Source organism: Solea solea, chromosome 17 (assembly GCF_958295425.1).
Source record: "Solea solea chromosome 17, fSolSol10.1, whole genome shotgun sequence".
NCBI classification, from domain to species: domain Eukaryota; kingdom Metazoa; phylum Chordata; class Actinopteri; order Pleuronectiformes; family Soleidae; genus Solea; species Solea solea.
The window spans coordinates 20157142-20178427 of record NC_081150.1 but is presented as its reverse complement, the minus strand read 5'-3'; the positions used below and the strand labels follow the sequence as shown (position 1 = coordinate 20178427).

The following is a 21286-nucleotide window of genomic DNA, read 5'->3' as shown; positions in this document are numbered from 1 at the left end:
AGGTAAATCTAAGTGAAATACCTTAAATGCCGAATTGACAAAACAACACGTTTAAAGTCAGTGATGGAGGCAGCAGTGGATCAACAACTCCTGTGTGTGTGAGGTTAAAATCACTGATTTTCTCTCTGGGCTTTGGTGTGGGAGAGTGAGTGACACAAACAGGTGAAATAACGACATGAATGAGTTCTTAAAATATCACAGAGTTCATTAAGTGAGCTTTTTGTGTCTGCTGGCGACGGAGTGAAGAAAGAAAGAAAGAAAGAAAGAAAGTAAGAAAGAAGGTGAGACAGACTGATGAAACTATAAAGAAATCGGGTGAAAGAAAGAGAAAAAGAAGGAAAGGATGCAAGGAGGAGGAGGAGGAGGAGGAGACAGTAAAGAACTTATGAGTGTGGAAGCAGCAGAGCCTGAGAGGAGGAGTGATGATGGAGGGATGATGGGGACAGGAGAGAGAGCGAGAGAGACGGTGAGACGTGAAAGAGACAAAGAACCCTGATTCATCAGGAGAGACGGATGAACGGAGGGAAGGAGAGAAGGTGAAGAAGAAAGTTAATCTGTCGTTTCTGACGTCTCTTTTTCCCTTGTTCTTTACATGTTCCTTTTCTCTTTATTTCTTCTTTATTTCCATTTGTTTATTTTCCCCTCCTCACTCCATAATTTTTCCTTTCTGTCCATCTATCCTCCTCTTTCCCTCTCCATATCTGTCCTTCATTTTTCTTTTCTCTTCCGTTCATTGCCATTTTTCATTTATCTCTACTTTCTTCTTTTCCTTTATTTCTCTTTCTCTTATTTCTCTGTCTTCACATCTCTCCGTATTTTCTTCACTTCTTTACACTCGTCATAATTTTTTACACATTTATCTCTTTTTTCTCCTTCATGTTTTTCTTTCTTTCCATTTTCTTTATGTTTCTCCCTCTCATTTCCCCGTTCTGTCCATTTATCTTCTCCTTTCTTCCCTTTCTTTCCATTTATCCACATTTTCCCCTTCATTTGTGTTCCTTTCTTTGCTTTATTTTCCATTTATTTCTCAGTTTTTCCTCCACATCTGTTCATATTTGTTCTTTCTCTATATTTATCTTCTCCTCTCATCTGTGCCTATTTCTCTTTTTTCTCTCTGTATCTTTCCTTTTCTTTACCATTCTTCACTTTGTTTTTACTTTCTTTTCCTTCATCTACCTCTCTTTTTTCTTTTTCCCTCTTGTCGTTCTTGCCTTTTCTTATCTATCATCACTCTATCACAGACATGGATGGACAAACTTCTTAATTTTTCTCTCTCTCTCTCGCTCAGGGTCACAGGTCATCGCTCACAGTTCAGTCGTTGAAGGACAGAAATAATCTCGTGACTCTCGTTCTCTGAGTCTGCGACGCTCGCTTACATAAACATTTACAGATTATTAATCCACTTCAGATAATCTTTGTTCACAGAACAGTTTACCTTTGTATCCAGACGTGCTAGAAGAAGAGAGTAACACATGTTTAATCTGATTAAAAGAATTCCAACTTTAATCTAAGAATTTCTTCAAATTACGTCTTTAAGACAAGAATTCTCTTTAATCCAAGAACTACAAATTCAATTTTAGGATTCTCAGCATTCCGACTTTAATCCAAGAATTCCAACTTTAATCTAAGAATTCCAGATTTCCAAATTCAATCTAAGAATTCCAGCTTCAATCTAAGAATTCTCAGAATTAGACATTAAGCCAAGAATTCCAACTCTGATCTAAAAATTCTCATAATTACGACTTTAATCTAATAATTCTGATTTCAGTTTAAGAATTCCCATATTCACAAAATTCCAACTTTAATATAAGAATTTCTCCAAATTCCAACTTTTAGCCAATAATTTCAATTTTAATCCAACAATTCCAACTTCAATCTAGCAATTCTCAGAATTCCGAACTTTAATCTGAGAATTCCAACTTGGATTTAAAGAATTCTGCATTCATTTAAGAATCCTCATTTTGTTATGTACATTTTAAATGCGGCACTGCTGTGGATTAACCACCAAAATCTGATTTATTCTCTTTAATGTAAGACAAAGCACAGTGTGTGTGTGTGTGTGTGTGTGTGTGTGTGTGTGTGTCTTCTTCTTAAATCTGTCCGTGACAGAAATCCTGTAGCAGCAGCAGACGCACGGAAACCCTGATTCAGCCGCTCGATGTTGTAACAGTCAGTGATGCATCGCTGTGTGTGTGTGTGTGTGTGTGTGTGTGCTCACAGCAAACACACACACACACACACGTCTCATCACAGCTGATCTACGGCCTCGCGTGTGTGTCGCTCCGTCCCACGGCTCAAAGGCCAGTTTGTCGGCATTAAATAAGACGTAATCACGGCCAATCTGCAATAATCTATAGCAAGAGTTTCACTAATTACAGTGTGTGTGTGTGTGTCTTCCCGGCATACTGTAAATGCAGCAAAGTGATGATTTGTGTGTGTGTTTGTGTGTGTGTCACCACAGCTGGATGTGAGAAGAGGGATTAAATCTGTTAAACTGGTAAAATACGAGGAACTTGTAGATAAACAGATGTTTTTTTAGTAAAGAAAGAGACAGAGGAGGAGCGCTCTCTGCAGAGGAGATCCATAAATCCACTTAATGACCTGCTCCTAATAAATCCTGACTGATTAGTGGGGCTGGGTTTTAAAGGTTCTGCTGAAGCAGAAAGTGCTGAGCTGGTGCTGATCTAGAAGTCGCAGTTCTACACTTTGTCCACTCAGAGACTGATGAGCTCGGAATCAGCATGAGGACGATTTCATCAGCAAATCTGCACCACAGGGATTTAAACATTCCAATGATTTCAAAGTTTCACATTAAACAATATCTTCAATATCCAAATTTCTCGGAATTCCAATTTTAATCCAAGAATTTTTCAGATTCTCAGAATTCCAATTTTAAGAATTTCTCAGATTTCCCACCTTAATCCAAGAATTCCGAATTTAATATAATAATTTCTCAGAATTCCATCTTTAATCTAGGAATTCTTAGAAGTCCGTCTTGAATCCAAGAACTCCAACTTTAATCCTAATTTGAATTCCTACTTTAATATAAGAATACTAAGAATTTCTCAGGTTTCTGATTTTAATCGATGATTTCCAACTTTAAGATTAAAATTCTCAGAATTTCTCAAACTTCAGACTGTAATCTCAGGTCGTCTTATTTATTTTTATTGTCCCTAATCCTCTTCCGTACACATTAAACACGTCTGAACTAACAAATATAAATGGAGATTATTGTAATCATGATTTTCTGCAGTCAGATTACGTACATGTTTAAATCAGGTGAGTTTGCAGATTAAATTAGATTAAAAACGTGAATTATTCTTCAGACTTTACTGTATTTTCTTTATATTTGTATCATCCTGTGACGAGCAGAGAAAATCCTCACAGGACGACTTGTTTTTAATCTGTCGTCCATGTTGGGATTAACGAGTCCAGACGTCTCAACACGACTGCTTTGACTTTCCCTCATCTACGCTCCTGTGACGTTCAGTCTTTACAGTTAAAGGATCTTTAAAAGCAGTTTATACAAGAACCAACTCTGTTTCTCCAAAATAATCTCCAATCTCAGTTTCTTAGGTTTCATTTTTATAAACGTCAAACTCATCATCAGAGAGACGGAAAACGTCTTCACTTTGTGTCAGAAATGAACGCAGGAATTTACATCGCCGCCAAAATCAAGCAGATGAAGAAGTTCATGTGTTCATCGCGTGTTTCTAACAATGTCAATGACAATGAGTGAAGACTGAGACGCCATACTATATTATCACAATATTTAAATCACGATATAATATCGTAGTATTTAAGACATGATACAATATTATCACGATATTTAAGTCACAATACGATATTATCACATGATACGATAGGATCACAATATTTAAGTCCTGATGCGATACTATCACGATATTTAAGTCACAATATGATACTTAAGCTACAATACGATATTATCACGATATTTAAGACATGATACGATAGGATCACAATATTTAAGACATGATACGATAGGATCACAATATTTAAGACATGATACGATATTATCACGATACTTAAGCCACAATACGATATTATCACGATATTTAAGACATGATACGATAGGATCACAATATTTAAGATATGATACGATATTATCACGATATTTAAGTTACAATACCATATTATTACGATATTTAAGACATGATACGATATTATCACAATATTTAAGTTACAATACCATATTATTACGATATTTAAGACATGATATGATATTATCACCATATTTAAGTCACAATACGATATTATCACGATATTTAAGACATGATACGATAGGATCACAATATTTAAGTCACGATGCGATACTATCACGATATTTAAGTCACAATATGATACTTAAGCCACAATACGATATTATCACGATATTTAAGACATGATACGATAGGATCACAATATTTAAGACATGATACGATATTATCACGATACTTAAGCCACAATACGATATTATTACGATATTTAAGACATGATACGATAGGATCACAATATTTAAGACATGATACGATATTATCACGATATTTAAGTTACAATACCATATTATTACGATATTTAAGACATGATACGATATTATCACAATATTTAAGTCACAATAAGATATTATCACGATATTTAAGACATGATACGATAGGATCACAATATTTAAGTCACGATGCGATACTATCACGATATTTAAGTCACAATATGATACTTAAGCCACAATACGATATTATCACGATATTTAAGACATGATACGATAGGATCACAATATTTAAGACATGATACGATATTTTCACGATACTTAAGCCACAATACGATATTATCACGATATTTAAGACATGATATGATAGGATCACAATATTTAAGACATGATACGATATTATCACAATATTTAAGTTACAATACCATATTATTACGATATTTAAGACATGATATGATATTATCACAATATTTAAGTTACAATACCATATTATTACGATATTTAAGACATGATACAATATTATCACAATATTTAAGACATGATACGATATTATCACAATATTTAAGTTACAATACCATATTATTACGATATTTAAGACATGATACGATATTATCACAATATTTAAGACATGATACGATATTATCACAATATTTAAGTTACAATACCATATTATTACGATATTTAAGACATGATACGATATTATCACAATATTTAAGTCACAATACGATATTATTACGATATTTAAGACATGATACGATATTATCACAATATTTAAGTCACAATACAATATTGTCACAATATTTAAGACATGATACCATATTTAGCTCACGATACAATACTAAGGTCATGATATGGTATTATCATATTTAAGTCACACCATGTGTCTCTCTCTGTCTGTCTCTCTCTGTCTCTTTCTGTGGACAACGAAAAGATGAGATCAATTCTTCAGATCAGCACTTGATTAGATATCGACAGACTCTGTCTATGTGTGCCTGTCTGTGTGTCTCTGTGTGTCTCTTTCTCTGTGTGTCGCTGTCTCTCTGTGTGTCTCTTTCTCTGTGTGTCTCTGTCTCTGTGTCTCTGTGTGTCTCTGTGTGTCTCTGTCTGTGTCTCTGTCTGGCTCTGTGTCCCTGTCTGTGTCTCGCTCTGTCTGTGTCTCTGTGTGTCTCTGTGTCTCTCTGTCTGTGTCTCTGTCTGTCTCTGTGTCTCTTTGATGTGTAAAAGCTTTTCTTCATTGTCTCACAAACGTCATTTGTTAAATTAGAACCTTTTAAAACGTCATTTTCAGGCTTTTAACACAAACTCAGTGTTTTCAGACGAGAACAACGACTGCACTTAGTGACAAATAAAGACTATTATCATGTTTCTGCTGCTGCTGCTGCTACTCCTGCTGCTGCTGCTGCTTCTACTCCTGCTGCTGTTTCTGCTGCTACTGCTGTTTCTGCTGCTGCTGCTGTTTCTGCTGCTGTTGCTACTGCTACTGCTGTTTCTGCTGCTGCTGCTGTTTCTGCTGCTGTTGCTACTGCTGTTTCTGCTGCTGCTGCTGCTGCTGCTACTGCTGTGTCTGCTGCTGCTGCTGCTGTTTTGGCTGCTACTTGTTTCTGCCCTGATGCACTCACTCTCCTACACCAAAGCCCATAGAGAAAATCAGTGATTTTAACATCACACACACAGGAGTTGTTGATTCACTGCTGCCTCCATCACTAAGTTCAAATGTCTTATTTTGTGACTTCGGCATTAAAAGTCCTTCACTCAGATTTACCTCAGTGACACAAAGTGACCACACGAGGCAGCAGTAGAGCAGCAGCTAAAATCTGCTGCTCTATGGAGTCTGGTGTGTGAGTGGTTTACAAACTTCATTTCGCTTCCACGGCGCCTTCATCTAACCACGCTTCAAAATATCCTGAGCGGTCCCTTTATACCTACATATATAATATAATATAATAATATATCGTGATAACATATATAATATATATAATACATAAATATTCATCCTTAAAAAATACAAAAAAATCTTTGCGGCAGTGAAAGAACCCTCTGAGGATTTGTTTCCGAATTTATAAAACAGAAAAGAAAAGACCACACACACACACACACACAGTGACACAGCCAGAGCTGAAGGGAGCACAGAGACCCAGGGAGACAGATTGTCTTTTAATTGGTTGAAAACTGCAGAGCTTTGAGATGGGCTGAAGGGAGAGGAGACACACACACTTACACACACACACCTACACACGTCTATACACACACAAACAAGCACAGAACACACAGCGTCCTCTCTGATAGTCAGGAGACGACGCAGTCCCTGCTGACTGACTGGTATAATGAGCTGAACTTGGGCCAAAACCTGGAGGTTTGTGCGTGTGTGTAAGTGTGTGTGTCTGTTCTAGTGTGTGTTTGTGGCAACCTGCTGATTTCAGGCTTTAAAAAAAAAAAGCAGGACAATGGTTCAGAGATTCTGGGTCAGAATAGTTTAAGCATGTGTGTGTGTGTGTCACACCTCCTGATGGTGCGCAGTAGTGTGGATCTGGCCTCGTTGTGGAAGGTGATGATGATGGAGGTTGGAGGAAGATCAGAGTCGTAGTGAAGCGTGGTGCACCTGCAGAGAGAGAGAGAGAGAGAGAGAGAGAGAGAGAGAGAGAGAGAGAGAGAGAGGTTAAATGAAAATATCCCCACAAATGTTTTTATTTACAGCTAAAAGGTGTTTTTTCCTCTTCACGCTGCAGCTGACTCGACACAAAGTGCTTTAAAATGACTTCAAATAACATTCATATTAATTCAAACATCTAAAATCAGTTGAATTGTCATCAACTAAAAACGTCTTCAAAATGAGCAAATGTGTGACAGACAACAGGCTGTAAATCTGGTGGATTTATCACTCATTTATTACCAGGAGGTTTTTCAAAAGTTTGCCTACAGTTGCGATGCTTTTTTCACGCTGACTGACCCCAACTTTAATGCTTAACTTGTGCTAACTGTTAAATTTGAAAAACATACTTCTGTCTCTTCCTCTAAAACTATAGGACTTTAAAATACTAAGCTTTCATCCGTCTCATATTAAAGATAAGCTAAACAAAGCTAACTTACACAAAACTAACAGACACAAAGCTAACGGACACAAAGCTAACAGACAAAAAGCTAATAGACACAAAGCTAACATACACAAAGATAACGGACACAAAGCTAACAGACAAAAAGCTAACGGACACAAAGCTAACAGACAAAAAGCTAATGGACACAAAGCTAACATACACAAAGATTACGGACACAAAGCTAACAGACAAAATTGTACGATAATTGATCATGTGATAACGGAGAAAAAGACAATAGACAAAAAAATATATATAAGTTTTGCTACTTTGAAAATGCTTCTCCTGCGTTTTAGGGGTGGAGCTCAGACAAATGGTAGGTGTCAATAGGAAGGAGTGGGATGTAGGAGTTGGGTTAGGGTTAGGGTTATCCTAACCCTAACCCTAACCCTCAACGACAGGTTAAATAAAAATAAAAGTACAAACATGTCTTTAAACCAGGGTTCGAATCTCGGCTCCCCTACATCTACATGACCCTTGACCCCGTGCTGCTCCTGACATACTGATGAATGTAATGAATGAATGAATACAGCCAGTGTACACACACACACACACACACACACACACACACACACACACAGACCAGAGCAGGTCGACTGTTTCTGTGAGAAAATGTCACCAATCCATCAAATCTGAGAGGTAAAGGCCAGTGTGCTCATTATACTGTGTGTGTGTGTGTGTGTGTGCATGTGAGGACCAAAGGAAGTGAGGAGAATGCGTCTTAGGCTTTAGTTTTAGTTTTAGTTTCAGTCTACTGCAAACGACATTAACTAAAATACTCACACTAACACACCTTACGGACAAAAACGTCCTCATTGAAACTCATTCAAATCACTAAAAACTTGTCAATTTAAGTGTTAAAAATTGACTGTTGGTTTAAAAAATGTAACCACTCAAACCGCATCAGCAAGTTACAGTTGTTATTTCCCTGATTTCCCTCCAAAATAACGAGTATGTTAAAGCTGTACTACGCAGGGTGTTATAATTTTTTTTACATAATATAAAAATCTACTTGTTTCTATTATTTCTTTCTCTTTGCATTCTTTAAATCTAACTTCTCTCTGTCAGCATGTCGTACCACCACACTTGTCTCTGTATTTTCAGTGGCAGATTCATATTATTCTACATTTGTTGTATTAGTGATTTAACAGAGTGTTAAGGCCTTGTGTCACCCGGTGACATGTCGCCCGCCCCCCCACAAAATTATTATAAATAAAATTTATATTTTAGCAATTTGACGTGAGGAGAAAAAAACACACACACTTCCTGTCTCCGCCCACTTCTGCTCTGCTGCTGTTTACACACACACACACAGTTTTGCTCCCTCAGCTTTTTCCTTTCTTTACTTCCTCTCGTCTTCTGTCCTCTTCCTCCATTGTCCTCCTCCCCTCTTTTTTTTCCTATATGCACTGAATATATTTGTCATATCATTTCCCATCATGCCCCTCACCTCCTCCTCCTTCTCTCCTCCATCTCTCTATCTCTCCGTCTCCATCTCTTGCTTTTTCTGCAGCTGATTTATTCAGCAGCTCCACCAGAGAGGAACGATAAGAAGATAAAGACGAGTGCTTTCTGTGTGTGTGTGTGTGTGTGTGAGTGTGTGTGTGTGCGTGTGTGTGTGTGTGTGTGTGTCAGAGAGAGAGAAGGACAAACGAGGCAGAGAGACACAGTGACAGAGATGTACAGATAAAAGTTGTGCTGACAGATGACTGATGTTCAAGCTGATGTGAACAAGAACAAGCTCTTCCCTGTGTGTGTTTGTGTGTCCGTGTGTGCGTGTGTGTGTGTGTGTGTGCGCGCGCCAACTTCCCGATGCGTCAAATCTCAAGACAAACACACACAGACTGAAGGAGGAAAAATAAGATGACAAAGAAGAGGAGAAAGGAAGGAAGGAAGGAAGGAAGGAAGGATGAATGGATGGATGGATGAAACCTTTATTTTACCGGGAAGTCGCGCTGAGATCTAAATCTCTGTAACGAGTTGACAAAAACAAGACGAGAGAAGGAGAAAAACAGGTGAGAGGAGGAGAGAAGGGAATAAGAAAGGAGGTATGAAGGAAAGGAACGATTTGAAGAGGGAACTAAAAGAAAAATTAAGAAATGCACATGGAGGAAGTCAAGTTTATCGTTTGTAGCACAACTGAAGCTACGTGACTTTTTAAAGGATCAAAGAAGATCATACACTCCCTTTGATGTGCAACCATCAAAGAGCAACAGTTACACACAAGCTTGTCTTTGATCTTCATGAGCTTGTGTGTAACTGTTGCTTGTGTTTCGATGCAAAACACAGAGAAAAAAAAGTGACAAATACACACAAAACTGCAGTAAAAAGTCCGAAAAAATACTGAATAAAATAAAAAAAGGCAACAATAAATAATTAAAAGTAAAATTGCGAAAGCGCGACAGCTACGTAGCATTAGCAGAGAAGCTAACACAAGATAAACTATTTTAAAAAATAAATTAAAAATGATTTAAAATAATGTATCACAGTCACAAGGTTAAAAAGAAAAAAAAATTTAGGACAAAGAAGAAGAAAGAAAAGACAGAGACAGAGAGAGGTCTCTCTCTCTGTGTCAAAGTTTGTGTTCATGCTGCAAAATAATGACCTCTGATGTTTGATGTTACGCTGAGACTACTACCCTACTGTCAGAGCAAACACACACACACACACACACACACTCAGATTAACACCTTTTCTCTGTGTCCTTCTCGACCTCTTTTCTGCTCTCTCTCTCTCTCTCTCGTCTATAACCTCACTTGCCCTTAGTGAGATTTAAAGGTACAGTGTGTAATCCCATTGGTTCCTTCCTTCCTTCTTTCTTCCTTTCTTCCATTCAGGTGTTCACAGAGGAGAAGATGGCCTAGTTTATTTGGCTGAATGGACAACAGGCATTTACATATTTACACACACACACACACGCACGCACATGCGCACACACGTCTCTTCTTCTTTTCTCCCATGAAAGAAAAGAAGAGAAGAGAAAAGGACGGATGAGTCGGTAATTCTCGATAATGCTTCATTTCTTCTGTCGGTGAAAAAAATTCCATTAGAGGAAAATGTGCGAGTGACTGAGTCCAGAGAATAGTTTCAGTCCATTCAACTCTTTTAATTGAAGCAGCTTTTTAATCCCCACAGGAAGTTAAAGACTATGAAAGAGGAAGTGACAAACATGGATATTTATTCACTTCCTCTGCGTCGTCTAAAACATCTACATCGACTTTGAGTTCATTTAATTCTTCTGTCTAGTAAGAAATCCGTCTCATCATCATCATCTTCATCATCATAAATATCACCAAACGACGCCATGTTGGCAGGAAGACAGCGGCGTTCGTGTCCACTCATGACGTGACAGTGTTTTCAGCACACTGCAGACGGACAGTTGGGACAGTTGGGACAGTCGGGACAGAGGGACAGAGACAAAAGGGTCCACCACTAACTGTCAGTATAGAGTTCCTGTAGCTGGGCGTGGGTTTGACTCCTCTGCAAGGTGCTTTGTTCGGTCGCATCAACTCACGTCGCAATTTAAAATTCCTTTAGTTAAGTGATAAGTTAAGCTGTTATTCATGACACTGAAGTTAAGAGGAAACTTAAGGGGAAATGTAATAATGTAATTATTTAAGGTAATGTATTTTCAGACGCTGTGATATTTATTAAACCTTAAATGTGGTTGAACAATTGCAGTGATTTAAGATTCCCTTAAGAGTCCACTTAACTGCCGTCCAGATGCTAACATCAGCACCGTTAAGGACTATTTTAAGTGGTTTTATTGCAATGTTTTCTCTGAAGCAGAGTGAGGGAAAAGAGAAAGAGAAAGTTCAGTGTGTTTCCAATATAAAGCACCAGGGGGCAGTGGTGGGTGGAACTCTGAAATCTGGATTTTCCTGCCAACACTTATACTTTCACTTAAAACACAAAACAACACATTTGAGAAAGTTTCACACTTTCTCCCAAAAATAAAACAAATGTTTTTCAACACTCACGCACACACGCACACACACGCACACACGCACACACACACACACACACACACACAAACTTTGTGTTGTATTTCGACAGAACGACGCACACACAGACTAAATATAGACGTGGAGGTTGTTTTCACGCCAATCCCGGCCAAGACGAGGCTTCGTCTTCCAAACTCTCTGCAACGCCCACGAGAGGACGAGGAGGAGACGTGAAGACACGAGAGGACAAGACGTGAAGACACGAGAGGACGAGGAGAAGACGTGAAGACATGACGAGTAGAAGACGTGAAGACACGAGAGGACGAGGAGGAGACGTGAAGACACGAGAGGACGAGGAGGAGACGTGAAGACACGAGAGGACGAGGAGAAGACGTGAAGACACGACGAGGAGAAGACGTGAAGACACGAGAGGACAAGGAGGAGACGCGAAGACACGAAACAACGAGGAGGAGACGTGAAGACACGAGAGGACGAGGAGAAGACGTGAAGACACGACGAGGAGAAGACGTGAAGACACGAGAGGACGAGGAGGAGACGTGAAGACACGAGAGAACGAGAAGGAGACGTGAAGACACGAGAGGACGAGGAGGAGACGTGAAGACACGAGAGGAGGAGATTTCAGATTCATGACAATAATGATGATCATAACTCGTCACAGAGACACGTTTCTGTGTTTCTGGCTTTTCATTAGAATAAATCATCATTTTTTCTCATGTATATTGTTAAAGAATGTTTGAGTGTTCTCAGTTTTTTATTTTTAGTCTATTATGAACAACGTTCATAAAAATACTCACACTAACACACCTTAGGACCAAAAATGTCCTAATTGAAACTCATTCAAATCACTATTTTTGATGCATTGTGACAAAAAAATCTTATAATAATAATTATTATTATTTATTATTATTATTATGATTGTTATCATTATCATTATTATTAGTATTATTATTGTTGTTATTGTTATTGTTATTGTTATTATTATTGTTGTTGTTGTTGTTGTGTGTGTGTGTGTGTGCGCACACTGAGATTCTTTCCCTCCAGGTTTTTTCTGAAAAACACAATCAAACACAATGTAATTGCATACTGTGTGTGTGTATGCGTGTGTGTACGTGTGTATATGTGAGTGTGTGTTTGCATACAGATGTATGTGTGTGTGTATGTGTGTGTAATAACACACACTTATCTGATCTTATCTTAGCCATTACTACCTTCTACTACTTGTAACTAGTACTAGAACTGAAGCACCTAAACTAGTATTACTACCACGATCAGCATTACTCAACCTGGAAGTTAGAATCAGAGTCCAAATGAGTACAAAAATATTATAATTATCAATATATATATATATATATCAAGGAATAATTAATTAATTGAAAAACATACAGAGATGAAATAACTGTAAACAGTATATAAAAGTAGAATAAGACTTAAATAAGATATTTACATCAGTCTTGCAGTCGTAGTACTCCTACAGCTACACATTCACGCTCATATGACATTAATAATGTATTCATATTCTCTCTCTCTTTTCATCCTGTCATGTTGAGAGGAACCAGGATCTGAACACAAACGAGCCTTTGAACAATGAACACATGAAAGATCTGCTGCTGCCAGAGAGAGCGAGCGCTTCCTCTGTCGTCTCTGATGTCTCTCTCCCACATGAAGGGAAGAGTGATAATGAATAAGAATAAGAAGAGATTAAAACTCAGACGCAGTGATGCATGATGGGTAGAAAATCCCAACAATGACAAACAAAATAAATCAATGGCGTAAATATCAGAGAGGGCGAGCGTCGCCGTGTAATCACAGCCTTCACACGGATAATTGCTGAGTCATCCAAACACATTCACATGTAGAAACTTCAGAAAACGCCGCCGTCGTCGCAGTAATTACACGCGCTCACGCTCCGCTTCATCGTCGCCGCGGAGACGACTGACGTCCGCACACTGATGCGACTGTGAAGCTGTCAGATCCCTGCACTGCTTTTGTTTAACAGCGTCTCAAAAAAAAAGGGACAGTTCAAGTAGTTTTTTTTGTTTCGCAGCAGCAGATAAAATCAACGATTCCCTCTGTGGGGTTTGGTGCAGGAGAGTGAGCGGTTTATAAACTTCAGTTTCCTGTTGGAAAACCTGATCAAATCTACGTCAGTTTAAGTCTGCGAAGTCTTAAGAACATGTTCACGTCTTTATCTCACTGTTAGACACACTTTTCAAACAGGAAACTGAAGTTTGTAAACCACTCACTCTCCCACACCAAAGCCCATAGAGAAAATCAGTGATTTTAACGTCACAGCACACAGGAGTTGTTGATCCACTGCTGCTTTTATCAGTGAGTTCAAACGTGTTATTTTAACACACGGCATTAAATGTCCTTTGTTTAGATTTATCTCAGTGACACAAAGTGACCACACGAGGCAGCAGCGGATCAACAACTGTGTCCCCATGAGCTAAGATCACTGATTTTCTCTATGGGCTTTGGTGTGGGAGAGTCTGTGGTTTACAAACGTCAGTTTCCTGTTGTAAAGTGTGTCTAACAGAGAGATAAAGACGTGAACATGTTCTTTAAGAGCTTGTGGACTTAAACCAACGTAGATTTTATTAGGTTTTCCAACAGGAAACTGAAGTCTCCTCTCCCACACCAAAGCCCATAGAGAAAATCAGTGGTCTTAGCTCATGGGGACACAGTTGTTGACCCGCTGCTGCCTCCATCAGTAAATTTAAATGTCTTATTTTAGTGACTTTGGCTTTTGAAATCCTCAATTCAGACTTAAATCAGTGACACAAAGCGACCACACGAGGCAGCAGTAGACCAGCAGCTCCTGTGTCCCCACGAGCTAAAATCACTGGTTTTCTCTATGGGCTTTGGTGTGGGAGAGTGTGAGGAGTGAACAGGAGTCTGACATGTTTCTCATCTTTTACCAAAAACAGGAATAACATCTGCTAAATTTAGCTCAGACTTCAGAGAGAACCCACCGAGTGAAGGAAGTAAGTGAATGCAGCGGTGCGTGTGTGCGTGTGCGTGCGTGTGTGTGTGTGTGTATTATACATGAGAGTGTTCCACCTGTTATGTTTGCAGGTAATGAGTTCACACAGCAGACAGTGTGGCAGCCTGTCGCTCTCTCCACCTCCTCACTGCTTCTCACATTACAGCGAGTGGGAGAGAGACACTCAGTTAGCATCCGTACTTTCTATTAGAGAGAGAGAGAGAGAGAGAGAGAGAGTGTGTGTGTGTGTGTGTGTGTACAGACACACACACACAGGAAACCATCACTCACTCTGTAGCCTCAGGTCAGACACACACACACACACACACACACACACAGTGTGGTAGATGGATGTTGGCTGGCAGAGGTTTTTCCACATGGAGGATTCTGTACAATGGATCTGTGGTCACTCTACATCTCACACACACACACACACACACACACAATTTAGTTGCATCAATATTCTGTGTGTGTGTGTGTGTGTGTTTGTGTGTGTGTGTTTTCCAGGGTGATGAATGAAGCAATATTTCAGTCTAAACCAGCGTCTAACCACAGATGGTGGTATAGAGAAAAGCTTATGCATTATACACACACACACGCGCACACTCACGCACACACACACACACACGCACACACACACACACACACACACACACAATGCTGTGAAAAGCCCATCTGTCAGCATGACACAGTCTGCAACACAGAAGAATCACCTGTGTTATTACACACACACACACACACACACACATACATCTGTATGCAAACACACACTCACACATACACACACGTACACACACGCACACACACACACACAGTATGCATTGCATTGTGTTTGATTGTGTTTTTCGGAAAAAACCTGGAGGGCAAGAATCTCAGTGCGCACACACACAAACACACACACACACACACACACACACACACACACACACACACACACACACACACACACACACACACAGGACTCTGCATTGACTCACATTCCTTTGCAAAGACCAAAAAATAAACTTTTAACCCGTTGCTCAGAAAATGAGGTTCTGCCTCATTAGGACCAGGTTTTTGATCTCCACGAGGACTGTACTGGTCCTGACAAGGTCAGTGTTTAAGGCGCCCTATCACGAAGCCAGACGTGCAGCTTGTGAGCAGGCAAGGCAGGCAACTGCTTGGGGCCCCGAGCCAATAGGGCGCCCCCCGAGTCTCGGAGCCTGAGGGCTGTTTTTACCTTAATGTATCACAAATGTGCAGTGACCAGCCGTCCCCCTTAAACGACAACGGGTGATTTGCAATGACATCTCAGTAGGAGACCTCCCTAAAGGGGCCCCACGCCAATCCCATCATCCCACCTCACGTTAACCTGTGTGAAGTTATCATTCTGCAAGTTTGAATGAAGCTGAAGTCAAATGAAGACGAACTATCAGTTAGGTAGTGAGAAGAGAAAAAAAGACAAAAATACAGTGGTAAGTGGATAATGCAGATTATCAGTGCAGATAATGATCATAACATTAACAGTAAATGACTGCTGTTATTGAACTGTTACTTTGTCTCACGGGGACACAGACTTGAACAGCAGCTAACATTAGCGTCAGAACGCTAGTTGACGCTAACGCTAACTTAAACTTAATTAATGAGATGGAGTATTATTGTAATATCTGCATTGAAGCCCCCTTAACAGCTATTTATATGCAACACTTTTTTAATTAACTTTTAATTTGTTTTGAACTTCTTACGCAGTATTTATTGTAAAGGTACAAATGTATTGGAGTGATTTGGATGGAAAAACAGCTTTTTCTGTAACTAATAAAGTTGTGTAAGAGTTGATAGGTAGTGTTAAGCTATGAATGCTATGATAGCAATGACTAATTAAAGCTTTGCATAAGGAGAACAATTACAAATCTGTCTCTTATATCTCCTCAGTATCATAACTTAAATTTGTCACCACAAATAAAAACCGTTAAGTCCAATATTCCACTTTAATTGGTAACATATACCATGCCCTGTAAAAATATATACCCCTAAGTTTATAATGTTATTTACAGTGTAATGTATATATCCTTTTACTAAGTTTATATAAGGTTGTTTTTTTAATGTTATTTACAGTATTTTATTCTTGTATATATTTATATTTTCACATTATTTATTTTCAGTGTTATTTTTTTCATTTGGAATAAAAAACCGTTTGTGTTCATACATTTTTCGTTGGTGTCAGATTATTTATAACATAATGGTGATGAACACTGGTGGGAAGGGCCCCCTGGGAATGTCGTGTGTCGTGATTCGTATACAAACCCAGTTTGACTGGATTTTGACTTCTGAAGCGAGTGTTTGTGTCAGAGACTCACACGCACGCGTTTCACTGAACACAAGGCGAGACAGTTCTTTCTTTGTCATAATGAGGTCATTTATGAAGTCAAAGGTCATTTAAAGGACATCAATGAGAGTTTTTGTGGGCGTGTTCTGGTGAAAAATCACCAGAAAATGTCCTAATGTCATCACGTGGTCCAAAAGTGTTTTTTTGAATAATCTCAGATGAGTTCAGGGACATCGACACAGATGTTGGTCCAGTGCCTTGCTCAAGGTCACAGCAGGAGGCGTCGGCGTCTGTCGCTCATTTTTCATGATGTAAAATAAACCGGACTTTGTTTAAAAAGCTCCCAAGTGTCGCGTCGTTAAAATAATGCTGAGGTTTTTTCATTTTTTTTTATTTATCTTTTATTTTTCCAGGGGAAATTCCCACACGTCGTAAAAGTCGACTTCATTTTCCGGGTTTTCCCGCTGAGAGCCACAACATTAACGTCTCTGCAGCCTCGCGCCGAGGAATCACCGACACGTCGCCGCTTTCTCCCCGATTTCAGGAATTAACGCTCAATTAAAGTGAAAGAGGAGAAACTGGTTTAGTCTCAGAATCTCACTGTTTTTCTGACTGTTTTGAGGAATTAAACGTCTTCTTTACTCCATGTGAAGGTTTCCTGGATTATTTAAGAAGATAAAAACATGAATTATCTTTATAAAGGATTTATTTTCCTTCATTCCTGCACACATAAACCTGCTTATTACAGTTTCAGTGAGGAAAGGTCAAAGCTTTTACACATTTAAATAAAGTAAAAGGGAAAAACTCCATGGGAATATTTCCTGGATTATTTAAAACGCTAAAATCTTCTTAAATCATTTATATTTCTTCATTTATGCAAACAAAAAGTAACCAAGAAGTTTAATGTTGATGTTTTGATACATGAATGCACAGTATTTAATCCAGAGGGAGATTAAACCAGATCATTTACATTTTGAAGTGGATTATTTAAGAAGAAAAAACATTCATTCGCCTCAGAAAGTCATTAATCTCTGAACATTATATAAAGGTGATAATAAGTTTCTGTGAAATAACGTCTACATGAAAGTGTTTTCTTATTGTTTAGAAAAATTAATTTACAGTTTAATTTACTCTTTACTCTACAGGAAGATTCCCCAGATTATTTAAATGACCAGAACTATAAATTAGCCTCATAAAATATTTAGCTCCCTTCATTTCTGCACAAATAATACTGCTTATTATAGTTTTAGTGAGTAAATAAAAAAACAGTTTCTTCTTCTTTTATTCCACAGGAAGATTCCCTGGATTATTTAAGAAGAAAACATTCTTTAGATTCCCTCATTTCTGCAGCTTCACACAGTTTCTGTAAAAGATAACGTTTGAATGACACTTCTTCCATAAATGAATGTATAGTATATACTGCGAAAGAGAAAGAATCACCAGATTATTTCAAGTTTTTTGGCAGATTATTTAAATTGAAGAAAAAACATTCATTAGCTTCAGAAATACATTACGTACATTAAAAGTAGATTATTTTTAAAAAAGCCAAACCACTCATTATCTTTGTTACGTATTTCGATCCATTCAATGTCAAAATAAAACAGATTTCTTATTGTTATGTGTTATGAGAGATTAATGTACAGTAGACTTTTATTCCACAGGAGGATTTCCTGGATTATCTAAGAAACTGTAAATAAACATTAAAGCTTCATAAAATATTTAGATTCCTTCATCTCCACACACAATATTAACTTCCTCATTAAAAAAATAACTGTGAGAAATGAATGGAGAGTAAAAGTGAAAAAAAAACCCACAGGGACATGTCCTGGATTATTTAACATGATTATTATTATATTATTATATTAGCTTCATAAAGTATTAAGATGGTGTCATTTATTTTTTTCTGTGTAAAAAAATGTCTTAAAGTTTTGAGAGATGAATGTACAAAAAAAGTGTTGTTTTCCTGAAGCTGAAACTGAACCTTAGCTTCATAAAGTGTTTGGATTTGCTTTTGAGAAACTAACGAACAGTAAAAAAGAAGATTTCCTGGATTATTTAACTGGATAAACAACGTATTTAGGTCATTTCAGCAAGAAAATATCAAATAACGACCGTTTCCTTAGTACACGAAAAGTGATTCAAATATCTTCTATATTCTATAAGGAGACTTCCTGGATTTAAAGACATTAAGTATTTATATTTCTGCAGACTTCACTGTGATACAGATGTAAATCTGCAAACGTACATCACGCTCACGCACACGCACACACACACACACACACACACACACCGCGCTCGATAATGTCTGCTGGATCTCCATCTGTGATTCAGGTCTCGTCTAGTGATGCCTTCAGGCTAAATGTTGCAGGAAGTGATGCTGAAAAAGATCTGTGTTTCTCCCTCCGGTCGTCTCCTCCCCTCATCTGTTACACACACACACACACACACACACACACACACAGGTGCAGAGTGTGATGTAACACAAAATGACGATGCTCGTACAAAAATACATTAAATTAAAACTTCCTTCAGGATGAATTTAAGGGCATAAATGCACACACACACGTGCACACACACACACACGCATGCAGACACAGACACACACACGTGCACATGCACATACACGTGCGTGCACACACACACAGTGGTGTGTTCAGGGTCACAGTGTGCTCAGACCGCGGTGCTAAAAGTAGAACCTCGCTGACGTTGATCTATGACTTCACTCTGTGCCGTGTTCTAGAAAACTTCAATGTAATAAAGGATGAATATTTTTCAGCCTCAGGGTCAGAACAAGAAGTTATTTTTTTTATTTTTTAATCCATGTTGAACTTTTCAGAGTGAAGAAAAACAGCAGCTAACTTTGGGAAAACAGTGTCATTGTGATGTGACTGGTGATATATTGTAGTTTTTACATCATTATTCTAATTTTCATTCGAGAAGTACCACTTAATAATACTGATAAATGTAATAAATAATTATAAAAAACAAAAAAGAATCACTAATAATTCTACAAAAATCAACATTTAAACAAAATAACCGTTTTCAACTCTGATTAGCATCAGTGAAGCTAAGAGGAGCACTCACACTCATTATCTGGCCGTTAGCATTAGCCGTTAGCTGTGAATGTTTGCTGTCGAACATATTTCTTACAACTAAAAACACTCACAAAATCTAAAACTGTCATGTTTTTTTTGGCTTTCACCGATATTTTGAGCCTCGTGTGAAATTGTAGTGCAAAACTTTGACGTTAGTATTTTCTATGTTTGCAACTGTCTAACAACCAAATATGAGTAGAAAAATCAATATAACAGTTTTATTTGATCTTTTTTCGGACATTTTCTTCGTCAGTGAACTAATCTGTGTCATCTGGATTATCAGAAAATAAGAAACAACGTGCGTTCCTGATCTGCTCAGTCGGGAATAAATCCGTATTTTACGGAACACTTGGCAGCTATATATACATATATATATATATATATATATATATATATATATACATATTAAAAATAATCCCAAACATAAAAACAAACACGTTATTAATCATTACAATTGTATTTGTTGTTTTAAACATGTGTTTGTTTCATCTTCTGCTTCCACTGTGACTCAGCTGTACTTAGCACGTTAGCAAGTTAGCACGTACACTGTGAGCATGTTTACGCGCGTGACTGAGCTCCCAGCTGAACTCTGCCGTGTTTTCAGCTTCAGCTGCGAGTTACACTTTGATTTAATGACGAAGAAAATCAAAACGTTTGTAATTTGTTTTCTCTACTACAACAACAAGCTTGTGCAGCTCTACACTGCACGCTAACAAATATGTTAGCGAGTGGTGGAAAAAGTGCAGTAAAATTGATATTTCAAATTCATTTTAGCTTCTTCGCTCGACCTTCTTCAAACTCAACGGGGAGTAAACAACTTTAAGAGGCGAATAAAATCAAATCAAGTGTATTAAGTTGTAAGAAACACGTTTGATAACAAATATTCACGGCTAATGTGCTTCTCTTAGCTTCACTAAAGACAAACAATTCAACAGTTACTTTGTTTATTGTTGATTATTGTAGACGCATTAGTGATTTAAGTCCATTACTTTTTGTTTTTTAATAAAACAGTACTTTCTTCAGCAAAAGATGTTTTTATTCATTACTTTTTTGTTATTGTTTGTTATTATTTTTAACAGATGATACCAGAATGCACCTGGGTGTTTGATTTTGGACAATAACACCACGCAGAACAGCGATAATCTGGATTAGACTTTATGTTGCTTCTGATTCACACATGGATGCTAGAGTGGTGATTGAGTTTGTTTTTTTGGACACTACAATAATCACATGGGTCAAAAACCAGGTTTTTAACACAGGTTTTAAATTGATTTTTGAGCAGTGAGGACAGAGGATGAGGCTCGCTCACACACACACACACACACACACACACACACACACACACACACACACACGACCTTCTCCT

General features: G+C 38.0%; 1 protein-coding gene across 2 annotated transcripts in view; it reads right to left on the bottom strand.

Moving 5' to 3' along the window:
- The window catches only part of galnt14 (UDP-N-acetyl-alpha-D-galactosamine:polypeptide N-acetylgalactosaminyltransferase 14 (GalNAc-T14)), a 95671-nt gene that overhangs the window by 30120 nt on the left and 44265 nt on the right, over positions 1-21286 (bottom strand). The window contains exons 1-2 of one of the 2 annotated variants that reach the window (XM_058614210.1): positions 9023-9139; positions 6984-7082 (exon numbers count right to left, since the gene is read on the bottom strand). In XM_058614210.1, coding sequence (XP_058470193.1) covers positions 6984-7082; positions 9023-9045 — 122 coding nt within the window. In that variant the 5' untranslated portion in view covers positions 9046-9139. Of the gene's footprint in view, positions 1-6983; positions 7083-9022; positions 9140-21286 lie in introns of those variants that run through there. The other variant, XM_058614208.1, reaches the window with a different exon arrangement.